This window comes from Microtus oregoni, unplaced genomic scaffold (genome assembly GCF_018167655.1).
Source record: "Microtus oregoni isolate MIOR12 unplaced genomic scaffold, Mior012 000026F_ref0000081, whole genome shotgun sequence".
NCBI classification, from domain to species: Eukaryota; Metazoa; Chordata; class Mammalia; order Rodentia; family Cricetidae; genus Microtus; species Microtus oregoni.
Genome location: NW_024543085.1, coordinates 28,949,392 through 28,964,734, shown reverse-complemented (window position 1 = coordinate 28,964,734; position 15,343 = coordinate 28,949,392). Strand labels below are relative to the sequence as shown.

The following is a 15,343-nucleotide window of genomic DNA, read 5'->3' as shown; positions in this document are numbered from 1 at the left end:
AACTTGCCTAAAGGTGAGACGGTCCTTCAAGATTCCTGCTTCATGAAAGAGTCTGCCAGACATTCTGCAGTACACTCACAAAATGACTGACAAATTGCCAATATAGGTGGAAGTATATATTTACTGCTTTATGGGCAAGTTTGCCAAATGCTATGGGCCTGTAGGCTAAAGATAAATGCTCCAACGATACAAAAAATTTTGGATGACTGTCTAGGCAGTGAAATGTCTCTTTTAATTCTAGAGTTTTGGAAGATGCTTACAATGTACTTCCTGTTTACTTAGGTAACATTATATCCTTCTAGGGTCTTTGATAGAGTTAAAAATATGATATAAGATAAAGTAGAAATAAATATTTTAACTGTAATTTTTGCTTGATCCCTGTTTTGCTATATGTATATTTACTATGTTAAAGTTTAAACCTCCCTTTTTATTTAAACAGAAAAGGGGAAGTGATGTATGCTGTGAATATGTTTTATTGCCATTGGTTAATAAAGAGGTTGCCTTGGCCTGTGATAGGGCAGAGTAGATCTAGGTGTGGAAAAGTAAACTGAATGCTGGGGAGAAAGAAGGAAGAGAGTAGCAAGGCACCATATATCTGCTGCCAGAGACAGACATGACACCTTGCTGGTAAGCCTCAGCCATGTGGCAATACACAGATTAATGGAGATAGGTTAGTTTGGGATGTAAGAACTAGCCAATAAGAAACTAGAGCTAATAGGCCAGGCAGTGGTTTAATTAACAGTTTCTGTGTGGTTATTTCAGGTCTGGGTAGCCGGGAATGAAAAAGTGGCCTCCCCCTATAAGCCTACACCTAAAGAAATACGTTATTAAAGAAGGAAATTGTCTCTTTCTCTAGGTATGCCTGTATTATTTTGATCTTAAATTGCACTGTCAATTTGTATTCCAAAATCAGATGTAAATGGACCTGTGGCTGGACATAAACATACTTCATTGATGCTGAGTAAGCATATTTTGGCTATTACAGTCCAAAAGACAAATGCATGTTCAAAATACATAAAAAACAGTGCACAATCTATGTAAATTTTCACACTGAAGTTTTACTGTTGACTTTTATATGGAAGCTATGTTAATGGATAGTAATATAATTGATATAAATAGAAATATAACATAAAATATAAAATCTCAGAATATAATTAAAACATCACAGCAGCAAAGTTTGGGTGATTTTAGTGCAATGTGTTGTATTTTAGTCTTGTCAGTGGTAGAAAGAGAGCTCAAGAGCCACTGCAAGAAGAAAGTTACACGGATAAGTTGTTATGATAAACAGGAAAAACAGCAAAGAGAAAGAGAAGGACAGAGTCAGGTAAGGAGGGAGTAAAGTCAACTAAACTACAGGTAAGGCAGGATGGTCTCTAATAACACGCTAGATCAGAAGATGACCAGACTGTCCCTCTTAGCCAATGTGGAGAAGAAGCCATGCTAAAAAAGGATGCAGAAGTCAATGAGAATGCCCCATCTTGCCAATGGCAATCAGTAGTGCTGACATGTTTGATTAAAAAAAAAAAAACAACAACAACAACAAAACCCAAATCCTAAATGAACATACTAAAAGAAATACCTCAATCCAGACCTCGGAAGCAGCACAGGTTTTAGAACTATAGTCACAGAATCAAAGAACACGCACCAACAATGAGCATATCGTTCACTTTTCTCTAACTTGGCTGCTGGTGACTCTTCTCCAGCCTCCCAAGGGAAACTTTCCTGTTTCTACAAGTTTTGTATTAGAGAACTATCATGACTTAGCATCAAGTCTAATTACATATAGCTGCATTTCTATCGTTTCTAATCTTTCCAGCTTGCTTTATATTTTCCTTTCATTTTTTACAGAACTATCAGTACTTTTCATGTAAATGGACTATCAAATTACTTCTTTCAACATTGTTGACACGTGCACAAAAGTGTTTTGGTTCTGAGTGACATTCATTTCACTCAGGTACAAGGTGTGGCGACCAACGTGTAACATATATAATATGTTAGAAGAGATAAAGGTTAAAAGGAAAGTTTAGAATAAAAAACATGATTTCACTGGGCATTGGTGGCACACACCTTTAATTCTCCTATTCAGGAGGCAGAGCCAGACCAATCTCTGTGAGTTCGAGGGCAGCCTGGTTACAAAGCGAGTTCCAGGACAGCCAGGGTTGTTACACAGAGAAATCCTGTCTCAAAAAACCAAAAACAACAAAAACGACCAAAAAAACAAAAAGCACGATTTAATCTCCAAATGTTTGATAAAAAGGTTAAACGCAGTTAATATTTGTAATATAAAGTCGAAAGTATATACTCATATGTAGGCTTTAGAATCTACATAAACCAATGCACACAGTAGGCCTCATAAGTCATATAATCTGAAAATTATCTTTCATAATTCAGAAAAAACTGTTCTGTTTCTTAGAAATCAAACGCAATGGTCATATTGCCACCCATACAAGGACAGCTTTTAACCCACAATGTCATCTGATGGACTCTCTAATCACATAAGCTCAGTAAGAACAAGCATGTTTGGGCTGAAAAGATGACTAAGTAGGTAAAATCACTGGCTATTTTCCAGAAGACTCTGATTCAATTCCAAGCACATATATAACAGCTCACAACTGTTGGTAACTGCAGTTCCAGAGGATCAGACACTCTCACAAAGACATACATGTAAGCAAAATATTATAAAATAAAAAAATAGTTCAAAATAAAATAAGCATGTTTCTGCATAAAGCATATGCCATACTTATGAATGCTCAGAATAACACTATCAAATGCTATTGTATATATCAAACTGTCACAGTGGAAATAACTGTTGAACATTTCTCTAAGACAGAACATTTGTTGTAGATGACTATGTAAAGATGTATTGCATTTTTTATTCTGCATTTGTTTAATCATGTAAAGATGTGTTAGATTTGTCTCACCTTCCCTGCCTAAGGCACCTGATTGGTCTAATAAAAAGCTGAACAGCTAATAGCTATGTATAGGAGAGATAAATGAAGCTGGCAGGTAGAGAGAATAAGCAAGAGGAATCTAGGCTAGAGGGAATGAGAGAGAAGGGAGAAAGTAAGGGAGATACTGGGGGCCAGCCAGCCTGGTATAGAGTAGGACATACAAAATGAAAGAAAGGTAAAAAGCCCTGAGACAAAACATAGATGAAGAGAAACAGGTTAAGTTATAAGAGAAAGCAAAACAGGAGCCTAGGCTAAAATGAAGCATTCATAACTAATAAAAAGTCTCTATGTCATGATTTGGGAACTGGTGGGAGGTGCAAAAGAAAACCTGCTACAAACATTGGCAAGAAATATAGAATAATATTTTTTATAAATATTCAAACTACATCTTCCTTTCAAAGTTGAAGGATTTATTACACACTTTTGAATAAAAGGATAAAATCCAACAGAAATAAAGAAGTTAAGATTTTAAATCAAGATTTCTATTAGAAAGGTATTATAATCTTGGAAGTATTTCCTGAACAGACCCTCTGTGCTAGACTAGGTTTAGGCTAACATATAGTTTGCTAATGAAGTTGTTTGTCTGTGCTTACTCTCTAAACTTAGAAAGATTAGCATGCAAATCCTACTACAAAACCAAAACAAGCTAGGACTTTTAAAATGAAGCCCACCAGGCCAGTCATTGCTTCAGTGAGAAATAAAACTTTGTATTATTTGAAAGCACACTATATCAGAATCACACACAGGATGAATCCTTCATGATATCCTGATTTTTGCCAATAGCATTTGTCAAACAACACTGGAGAATATAATAAAAATGAGCTATATCAAATTATATACTCTACTTCTACATCTATCATTAGAAAGGACTTTATTTTCACTGTAGTAAACTACACTAACCTATACTAAATACACCAAGTTATACTAACTCAGTACTTAGAATTCTTCTGTACCTCAAATCCAGGAATAGGCCTAATATAATAATTTTTTTTTGAATGCTAGTATTGTCAGACTTTCTCTATACTTTTGAAGCCTTTGAGGTTTACAAAGGTAGTTCCTATATTTTTAAAGTCTAAATATATTGCCCTCTTTACTCAGGCAAAAAGAAACCATTTCTGTTCTAATTACTTTGACTATAAGTTCCCAATTCACACCCTCCAAAAGAGACCACTAGGGAAGACACCCTGGCCTACAGTAAGCTTCTTGGTGGTTCTTGGAACAGAGTCACCTTTCCCTTTTCATTTGCATTTCTTCTGGTCAGGGCTTCTTCCCTCAGATATTCAGGCTAATTTGCTTGCTGCATCATCAGGTTTGATTAAGAGCCATGCTTTCACAAAGACCTTCCCAATTAAGACTATCAAAAAAACAAACAAAGGGGCTGGAGAGATAGCTCAGAGGTTAAGAGCATTGCCTGCTCTTCCAAAGGTCCTGAGTTCAATTCCCAGCAACCACATGGTGGCTCACAACCATCTGTAATGGGGTCTGGTACTCTCTTCAGGCCTGCAGGCATACACACAGACAGAATATTGTATACATAATAAATATTTTTTAAAAAACCAGCAAAAGAAATAACACATTGTGAAATTCATTTGTCATTTAAACTTTTAATTTTTGAAATGTAAGGGCCTTGAATTCTTGAAAAATAAAGAAAGCTATTGCCTCGTCAGAATCATAAAAATTAAAATGCAGAAATCAACATGCAAACTAATCAATTCTTTGCTAACATATAAAGAAAATTAAAACCCACTGTAATTTGACCAATACAAATTTGTTTCAATATGCTTTTCCTCATTTAGACAGAGAGACAGAAAATTGATTAAATAACCTCTTCTCATTGCAAGCTTTTACTGTGGCTTCAATTGCTTACAATTTCTTGGTAGGCTACAAGTAAAACAAGCAAGATGATTCTATCTTCCATGTTCTTAAGATACAAGATTCACCAAAAGTTAACAGCAATGAAAAATATTAAGTAAACATTTAAGGGCCAGCCGAGTTAATGGGGTGAACAGTTGGAAGCCAGTACAGTTGCGTCCGGCATCCTTTGTGGCTTCCTAGTGGTAAGGCTGCCACGGTTATGAGGAGTACAAAAATAAGACTACAAGGTTACCATAATGGAAGACCTTGTAGGATAATTTTATGAGAGGAAAACATAAATGCCTTCTGGGAATACATCAAACAAAATAACGGGAATCAACTTCACAGTGCTCTCTGAAGGACAGTTCAGTTTCCAATAGAGAAAATCCTCTAGGCACTGAAGAACGCACTACCAGTGGCACACAAATTACAAAAGTGCTTTCTTCATAAATGAAGTGTACAAAGCTATATGAAAAGTTTCAGGAAGACAGAGCGCCATTGATGCTAGATAGAGGAGGTGTTAGGATACAGGTATTATGCTGGCCCCTGTCACCTGGCAGGACAAACCCAGGTGGTACCCTGGACAGCCTAGGGTCCTATGACTAAATCACTACTCACATACAAAGGTCCCATTAAGAAAAAAGCTCCGCCCATTCTCACTCTCTTTCCCACTGCTTTTCTAAAGAGGCAGGCTGATCCTTGTGTCTTCTCTCTCTTCCCTCCCCCACTCCCTTTATCTCAATAAAACTCCCACATAAGCTCTGCCTGTGTGGCACGTATGTCCCTCACCCACCCCAGGGCCCCTTGGTCCGCCAAGGTCCACCTCTGCACCATTTTACAACAGGGGGGAGATACCAGATCTGTCTCCAAGTGAAGAAAATATTAGAGCTCAGTAAAAGACACAATGAAGCATACATAGTCTACTAACACAAATATTAGTTGTTGCTAATAAACTAATGTTAAATATTATTGAGAGAAAAGTTACTTCTGTGCCTCATAATCACAGTGTAAGTTATAAACAAAATGAAAAGTTTGAGATAAGTCAGGAATATGAGTCACTTGATCGAAATAGAAACTTCCCAGAAGATTAGCAGGAGGAAGATGAATGGGCAACAGAATATGCAATTAAAATAATTGTCACTCTGTTTCAATACAGACCCTGCGTATGTATTTTCCCTGATAAGTTTAAAAGATTCCATTGATTGATTGCTGTGCCCAGACCTGCCAACTTCTGTCTCCTACCAAGCAAGTGACTAAGCAAGCACCTCATAGACAAGAATGTGAGCTGATCATGTTCCTGTAAACCTTACATAAAAGCACAGTCTAGTAAATAATTGGTAATAAAAGCTAAAGGAAGCATCTAGAATGAACAAGATACCATGTTATGGTTTTCATCTTAAATTTCAAGTCTTCTACTCCTCCCAACATCTTCCCATTCTTCCAATCTGCCTGTCTCATTTTGCCATAATGTCTTTTAAATAAGAACATATTTTTGAACAGTATTAATATAGATATAACATAATAAGTAATAATATAATAAAAGTCTATTAATCTAAATACTAGTAAAGAGTTAACTCATGATGAAAATCAATGTGTGGAATTATATATACATGCTGATTTTCCTAATTACACAATTAATTTATACACTTAAGAAAAAATGGACACTTAGAAAATGTTGGGTAATAATAATTAAAATTAAAAAGTAAATATTACTAAAGGGCTTAGTCATTTGAAGTTCTATAAGTCCATTAGATTTTAACTGAAACTCAATAGTGCATTTAAGGAATAAGATTTGAATCTGTGCCAACAGCTAATGAAAAGCCTCTCATTGTCACATGTTTATCAAAGAACTAATTTACCCTGCAAGCCATATAAAATTCTTGCTACATACATTAAGAGATACTCAAAGAAATAAATGGTGAATTATATCATGTGACAAACCTTCAGTTCTTCTCAACAATAACAAAACTCAGAATACAAATGGAATGGGTAAAAGAAGTGGGAATCCCAGAAGCCATTAAGCAGCTCTTAGAAAGCACTAGAAAGCTATTTATACAATGTGTTAAATTCTACCCTCCATGGGGCTTTCTTCCATACTTGAAATATTCAGACTATGGCACAACTAAGCAGCATCAAACTGGGTTTAGAAGAGGCCTATAAAGATTCAGGTATGTTCCTATTCTCTTAGCAATTAACAACACTAAGTAAAAATCAATTGTAATTGCAGAACATGACTAAACAAATTATCAAAGTCCTGATATATATGGACAATATAGTAAAATACATAAGTTTTACATTATAATTTACCTTTTATATGTAACATATATAATATATATCAGCCGATTAAATAGTCTTATTTTTCTTAACCCCATGATTCTTGGTTTTGTTTGTTTTTTTTTTGTTTTTTTTTTTAATTTTTCGAGACAGGGTTTCTCCGTAGTTTTTTTTTTTTTTTTTGTTCCTGTCCTGGAACTAGCTCTTGTAGACCAGGCTGGCCTCCAACTCACAGAGATCCGCCTGCCTCTGCCTCCCGAGTGCTGGGATTAAAGGTGTGCACCACCACGGCCCGGCTTCCATGATTCCTTTTTTTTTTTTTTTAATTAAAAATTTCTGCCTCCTCCCTGCCTCCCTTTTCCCTCCCCACTCCCCTCTCCCTCCCTCTCCAGTCCAAAGAGCAGTCAGGGTTCCCTGCCCTGTGGGAAGTCCAAGGTCCTCCCCCCTCCATCCAGGTCTAGGAAGGTGAGCATCCAAACAGGCTAGGCTCCCACAAAGCCAGTACATGCAGTAGGATCAAAACCCAGTGCCATTGTCATTGACTTCTCAGCAGTCCTCATTGTCCACCAACCCCATGATTCTTAAGTGAATTTACTTGCAGCAAGAGTTTTAGAGGGTTTAAGTGTTATTCTGAGATACACCTCATAAGGATTTAAAAGTTTCTGTTACTTTATATATAAATATAGTCAGCATATAATAGTTCTTTACAGAAAAAAGCAATTATATAAATACAGAGTTCCTTCTATAAACAGGCATAAATGTAAAATATTAAATTTCCTTATTAAGGATTTTAAGTATACAATAAAATAATGTTAGCTACTATATGCAAATTGCCTGAAAGGTCAATTAAAACAGCCATTATGGAAAAAGACAGTGAAGGTTCACCAAAAATTAAGACCAGATGATCCAGGATTTTCCATGCTGGGTACATACCCAAAAGAAAAGTGGGAACTACCTGAGTATCCTTTAGCTGATGACTGGATAAAAGAAATGTGATACATAATGGAATACTAGTCAGTTTTGACATTTGTAACAATATGGATCAAACTGCATGATCTCATTCTTGAGGAATCTAAATGCTCATCTCATGGAAGTTAACAGTGGAAAGTTGGTGACTATGAGAAGAGGGGAGGGGCAAAAGCTGAGCTGTAGGTAAGGTAATAAAAGGAAGAAAATAATATGCAGTTCTGCAGCAGAAGGGCTGCAGACAAAAATGCAGATTTCAAAAATAAGGATTTTGAGATTTTACCAAAAAAAAAAAAGAATTATGTCTAACATATTTAACATGGTAGTACAAGATTCTTATTTGTATGAAAACATTATATAACCCATTAATATGCTTGTTCTTTATGTATTTTCAAAACTAATTTAATGAATCACAGTATTAAATATAGCATCTTAGCCTTCCGTAATTTTACAAACTGTTTTTACACTGTCATGCACAGAGATCTCTAGATATCATTAACTGAAAAGCAGAGTTTGTAACTACCGAGTAATTGTCCTTTTAACCCAGAAAAGTGCCTTCTTAAAAGTACTTAGGACTTAAGAATATTTTGTGAAAGCATCATGAATTTTTCTTTGCTACAATATACTATAATTGAGAAATGAACAATGTAACAGATTTTATTCTGCTCACCATCAAATTATCTTCCGAGAAACAAAGCCATATATTTTATTCTGAATATCTTTCAGGCTTCTGTAAATCACATCTGTTCAGAGACTTGGTAATTCTCAAAAGATATTGAAGGAGTAATTAGTGTAAATGAGTACAAAGACCACGGTCAGTCATTTGTTTTTCTTGCGAAGAACTACAGAGAAAATACGCAGGTTGCAGGCTAGGACTTAGGCTGCAATGCTTCATCTCTGTAATGGCAGTGCAAAGGCTACAAATGGACACATGAGCAAGACTGTGGTCAACAAATGTGTGATTATGAAAACAGATGGTAGGCGAGATGTCCCCAGGGGGTCACTGAGACAGATCCAAAAAAGGAGAAGGAGCAGGGAAGAAGATGGGCAGGACTAGAGAAAGAAGTAAAGAAAATCAAATTCAAGTGTCTGTGAGCTATTATTACTCCTGAGAACAGAGAGCAGCTTGGCTGACATTATCTGTTCTATTGACTAACTTTCACTGTGAAACCTTACAAAATGAAACAAGTTTCTTTTCTCTAATGATTTGACTCAATGCTGGCTGAACTATTGGCACTTGGCACATCAGCATAAATAATGAGAATATTGATCACGGATGAGAATATCATAGGGGATGGGATGACTTACCTCAGTAATGGATGGAATATGACAGTAATATTTCTGGCTCCAGGTTTGCAGACAAATTTTGTTCCTCCACCTTCAATTAAGTTGTCATCAGGACCCCCTTGTAGGAAAAATAAAAACGGAGATTTAGCTAGTTGGAAATTTTACAGATAAAAAAACCAAGCTTACCCGTATGCATGCTGGATTGTAACAGAGGCTACCTTTTAAGTTACCCATAGTATTTACAGTTATTGCAAATGACATGATCCAATCTTTCTCTTCAACAATCTATGGCATAATTACCCAGTGAAAAATGATAAAGTCCAAGAAGAATCAATGACATATGTAAAGTAATGGCTCAAGGTTACAATATTGTTGAAGCTAAAACATTTATTTCTAGTCAACAGCGTCCTCTTTGGACAGTGGAGCACAGAGAAGGATGAAGTTACATTATAAAACATCCAAGATTGTATATAAACTCTATTCACCACATTGTCATCAAGACAAAAATCCCACAGATTAAAAGACATACTACAGTTTTATGTCACACTAAAAAGAAAGAATCCTAGTTATTAAAATATGTAATTTACTTAATATTTATTTTATCATTGTAGGAAGCTTACTTGGCTACTTAAATAGATATTTTTATAAATATAGTGAGTGTATTGAATAAGTAAATACAATAAAATAAACTTAGAACAAAAAAAAATAGCTCAGTGATTAAAAGCACTGGGTGCTCCTTCTAGAGGACCTGGATTCAATTCCCTGCACCCACATGGTAGCTCAAAACCATTTGTAACTCCAGTTCCAGAAGATTCAATGTTCTCTTCTGGCCATCTAGGGCACCATACACAAAAGTATCCCACAGACATGTGTGCAGTTAAAAAAATATAAAAAGAAACTCATCAAGATATTCTTAAACTACATAATATACACACTCCAACTCTTGGAATAACTGATCAGAGCTGGCAGTATCCATGTTTTCAAAAAGAACCATCCTATATTAGCGAGAATATATTGTCTTAAAGGGTGTACCACATTGCATGAAGGATTTTATTTCAAGCTACTGATACACATTTGGAAAGCACAAAATTGCTGCTTTCTCAGTGCTATCACAAGTCTAAAGCAGATTTTGGAACCAGGACTTATATTCTTTGCTAAAATGGCTCTTAATTGGTAATTAGCTGAAACATCAAAGGGTCAAAGTGCAGGAAGTAATTGCCAGGCTCACACATTCTAAGGCAGTAACAATTTGCCATCCCCATTCTGCACAGATTTAGTTGCAGAGCATTTAGAATATATAAAGCTCCAAATAACTTCAGAAGTTGCAAGAAACGCTTCTACCAGTACCACCCCCCTCATCCTCATGAGTTTTTTTTAATGATTCAATTGCTATAATCCCTAGCTTCTTTCCACTTTTATCTGCTCCAAGAGGAGTGAATTCTTTTAATTAGCAAAAATTAAGCAAAAAAAGGAGGGTACATGAATGGCCTGGGGAGCCGCAGTGTTCCATCTGAAAAACCATGACGTCTACAGATGGTAAATGTAGTTCGGTTTACGTTGATAAGGTTGTGAATAGAACTCAAAGGTAAAATAATTGCAAAATACATGCAAGACCCTTGTTTCAATACATGAAGGGAGGAAAGTTTTCCTATAATGGGGGAAGGGATAAAAAAGGAGTAAAGTTATTTAATACCTTTTATTAAATGGTTAAACAAATCAATCTCCCATGTTCAGCTAGCGAGTGCACCCTAACTTAGGATATATCCTTCAGTGTCACTACTTTTATTGTATAATTGACACTTTACTTTCCCTTTACCAACAGTTTCAGAATTTTGGCACAAAAACCATGCTATTTGGAGGGTTTCTTCAAAACCCTAGCAACCTACACTTATAAATTTTCTCTTTCTACTTTAAATATTTCCTTATGGTTAGAATTCATTGCATGGTATCAGACACAAGCAAAAATGACTTTGTTTGTTATTTATCTTTGCAGTCTCCAAGGCATCTAGAAGATTGATAAAACCATGTGAAGTTTTCGCAATCTACATCCATGATCATCAGCACTTCCCAGAGGCATTTAGACAGGTACTGTTTGGATCAGTTGTTTTGACCAACCCATCAGAACACAGTTCAAAATTTTTAACAAAAATACAATGGCATATACAGCGCTTCCTTTAAATTAATGACTTGCCTCACATTCTCAAAGTCTGCATATCAACATAATGATATGAAGTAGGATTATTGATGTTTTGCTAACGTTTGCAACTTAAACAAAAGCATGAAAACTGCCACTAGGATGAGGGGTATAGCTCAGTTGCAGAGGATGTGCTGTGCATGAGCAAGGCAATGGGATTAATGAATTCACAGTGCCAAAGAAAAGAAGGAGGCAAACAGACAGAGCCTGGAAAAAACTAAAAGAAATACTACTCTGTTAACAAAGTTCTTCCTTGGGGCTGGAGAGATGGCTCAGCGTTTAAGAGCATTGCCTGCTCTTCCAAAGATCCTGAGTTCAATTCCCGGCAACCACATGGTGGCTCACAACCATCTGTAATGAGGTCTGGTGCCCTCTTCTGACTTACAGGCATACATGCAACAGAATATTGTATAATAAATAAACAAACAAACAAACAAACAAACCTCTAAAAAAAAAAAAACCTCTTCCTCCAAACACCATATTGAACATTTACAACCAGAGAAGAGAAACTAAGAATGAATTTATCTTGTTTATCAACAATTTTCCTTTTAAGACCACAAAACCTAATCAGAACAGAATTGGCAAGGAGATGTGTACAGGGGAAATGAAGTTACATTCTGCACTCCAGGAACAGCATACACAAAACAAAACAAAAAAAACTTTGTATGAGATGGACACAAAAATACACTGTATGTATGCCTGGCCTGTGCCTTGGGCATACTGGGCTCACTTCTGGAAGTGCACTGCTTTTTACCAATTCTTTAAGTCCAATATCTACCCTAAAACAGCCAACCCTGTTTCCCAAAGCTCACAACTTCATTAAAAGCAATCTCACATAAAAACAACTTGGACAAACTTTAATATATGCCATTTTTAATTATTATATGACTTCATTAAAACTTACATAACTTATTCCTACATAGACGTTAAGGAAGCATTCATCTGCTGCATGAATGGAAAAAGAAATGGAGCTCTATGCGGACAAAACAATATTAAAATTAGATGAGAGAGTGTACTTAAAAATATACTGTCAACTGACAAGGCCTAGCAACAGTGAGCAACTGGGTCTGTCCCCCTAAAGCCTTACAGGCAGTAGGAATACTTAATAATGTGTGTTTATAACAAGGGATAGAGCCAATATAAAAAAAGAAGCAATGCTAACTATGGAGACAGAGCCCCTAGAAATGCCAGTGGGGGAGATGAGGCTGTGGCCATGAAGAGAGGACATAAAGTTCCAAACTTAGCCACAGTCCCACTGATCAAAACTTGTAGGAGCTGAGGGAAACGATGGTTTCATGGGGTGTGCGGATGTTAAAAAGGAGTGAGAAAGACTCTGCTATGTCTACTTTAACCCTCAGCCGACATCTACCTACCGGAACAGTGTGCGTTCTTTCAGCTCCGTGCCTCTGTGACTCTGCGTCTAGGATACTAAATGCCATGGTGTAAGTGTGATCCCCAAATGCCACGTGCAGGACTCCTAACCTCCAATTTGCCAGTATTGGGATCTGAGACGTCTGTCTTGAGTGTGCCCATGCATGGATTCAAGAAAATGTCCAAGGACACAGATGGCTATAAAAAATTGAGTCCCTTTTCTCTCTCACCCTTCCTCTGTCTTCTTCTGTCATAGTATGTCACCTTCCAATCCTCTAGAGCTATACACCATTGAATTTCTGTTCACTATAGATGACTCAGTCTGTAATATTCTACTGTAATAGTACAAAATTGACAAAGGTATTCGATTACCATTTTAAAAATAAAAAAGCAGCAGCATCCTAAAAACTATTTTTGAAAACAAACCTATCAGAATGAAAAGAAAGGCCCTCACCAATAATCACAAAGTCTGAGAGTCTCTACCATCAAAATGGACTCTAAATGGACATTTGGCATTTCATGATTCTAGGTGAGAAACAGAACTCACCTCTCCTCATATACCTTCCCATTGAGCCAAGTAGCCCAGGAACTGCTGTCAAAGGCACGAAGGAGCAAACTGTTCAAATTCTGAGATGTGCACTGACCAGGCAGGGACAATGCTCACATCATTCATTATGCTTGAGTCTAATCTCAGCTGGGAAGGCCAGGTGATGGGCACCAGAGAAAACAGTGTCTGGTAATGGATGGGTGGAATGAAGAGTAAACTGACAGTAGGATTACAAGTAGGCTGTAGAGTACAAGATGGAAGAATGCCCCAGGAATATTTCCTGCTCTTGTAATGAGAAGGATGGTCTGACAAGCTCTCCCCAGAAGACTGGAACAAACCCGAGGCCACCTAACAACTTTGATAGCACAGCATCTTGGTCACAGAATAGTCCCTACCTTTAGAACTCACTTAGAGAAATTAGATGCTAAATTTACCTATCCCTTGACTCTTTCCAACCAAGATTTGTTGTCACTGTCATTTAATGACTATAGCAAAAAGAGAAAAAAATACTTCAGGAAGAATACAGACAAATGTTCTCATTGAAATGAATTTGGTAAAATGGGAAGAATCAGTAGATCTGTAATCAAATCACAGATCTGTTATTTATTATTAGTGTAAGTAAGATAAATTAATCAAAATAATCTAGGCCATTTACAAAACAGGAATTATGGTCAGTTCCTTCAAACATAATGTGCTAATAATTTAAACAAGAAATTATACACAAGGGTACTCAGCACAGTGCTTGATACAAAGTATTTGCATCCCAATAAAGCAGCCCACATTTTCTTTTGGGGCTACCAACAGGTAGCGTGTGTGTGTGTGTGTGTGTGTGTGTAGGCGCACACACATGCACTCCTGTCTAGATACATAGCTATGGAATGTGAGAGAGAGTAAAAAGGAGATAGATACAGAAAGAATCTCTTGATATATCACTAGAGCATAAACTAGGAAAAAGGTTCGACTTTTTAAAAAGTGTTTTCTGTATTTTTCTTGGCAACAGTAATAGTCAATAACATTAATGAGTTCAAAAAATGAATCTGTAACAAATGAATGAAACATTTCTGTGAGTTCATTTGGGGGGACAGTATCACTGCAGTGTGACAAGATGAAAAAAGCTTCTCTCGACTCTTAATTTTTCAGTTAAAATAATCAATATCAACCAGATGGTGGTGGCGCATGCCTTTAATCTCATCACTTGGGAGGCAGAGGCAGGCAAATCTCTGTGAGTTCAAGGCCAGCCTGGTCTATAAGAGCAAGTTCCAGGACAGGCTCCAAAAGCTACAGAGAAACCTTGTCTCAAAAGAAAAAAAAAAGGAGGAAAAAACAAAAATAAATAAAATCAATATCAGTAACAAATGTATAGATGCTATTACTGTGAACCAATAACTTGTTCCACAAACTTAAATTAAATAGTGACTTCCATTAGGTTACAGAAAGTAGCATGTCCCAAATGACATTCTGAATGTCTCGTAGGCATAAAATTGGCTTTCAACATTGCAAAGAATTATAGTGAAGATAGAGTATTTTACAATGAATATCGGACTTTGGAAAAGTCATGCGAAATAACAAAAATGGAATTCCTAATTGCAACAATAAAGAGCATGTTTAATTGGATCTAGGTACCAGATGAGTGGCCTGAGTTTTTTGAACTCCATGTTACCTTAGTAGGGGCAGCCTTACTGACTAAGTTGTTCAGCATAGATGTATTCTGTGTTTTTTGTTTGTTTTGGTTTTTCAAGACAGGGTTTCTTTCTGTAATACTCTTGGCCGTCCTGGAACTCACTTTGTAGATCAGGTTGACCTTGAACTTGGAGATCCACCTGCCTTTGCCTCCCAAGTGCTGTGATTAAAGTTGTGCACCATCACCATCTATCTACATAGGTTTGTTCTTTTTTTTTC

At 36.5% G+C, this 15,343-nt stretch overlaps 1 protein-coding gene across 1 annotated transcript in view; it reads right to left on the bottom strand.

The window, feature by feature from the left end:
- The window catches only part of Exoc4 (exocyst complex component 4), a 714,919-nt gene that overhangs the window by 387,704 nt on the left and 311,872 nt on the right, over positions 1 to 15,343 (bottom strand). Inside the window, exon 10 of the mRNA XM_041675392.1 lies at positions 9,354 to 9,450. Within this exon, the coding sequence (XP_041531326.1) occupies positions 9,354 to 9,450 (97 nt within the window). The remainder of the gene's footprint in view (positions 1 to 9,353; positions 9,451 to 15,343) is intronic.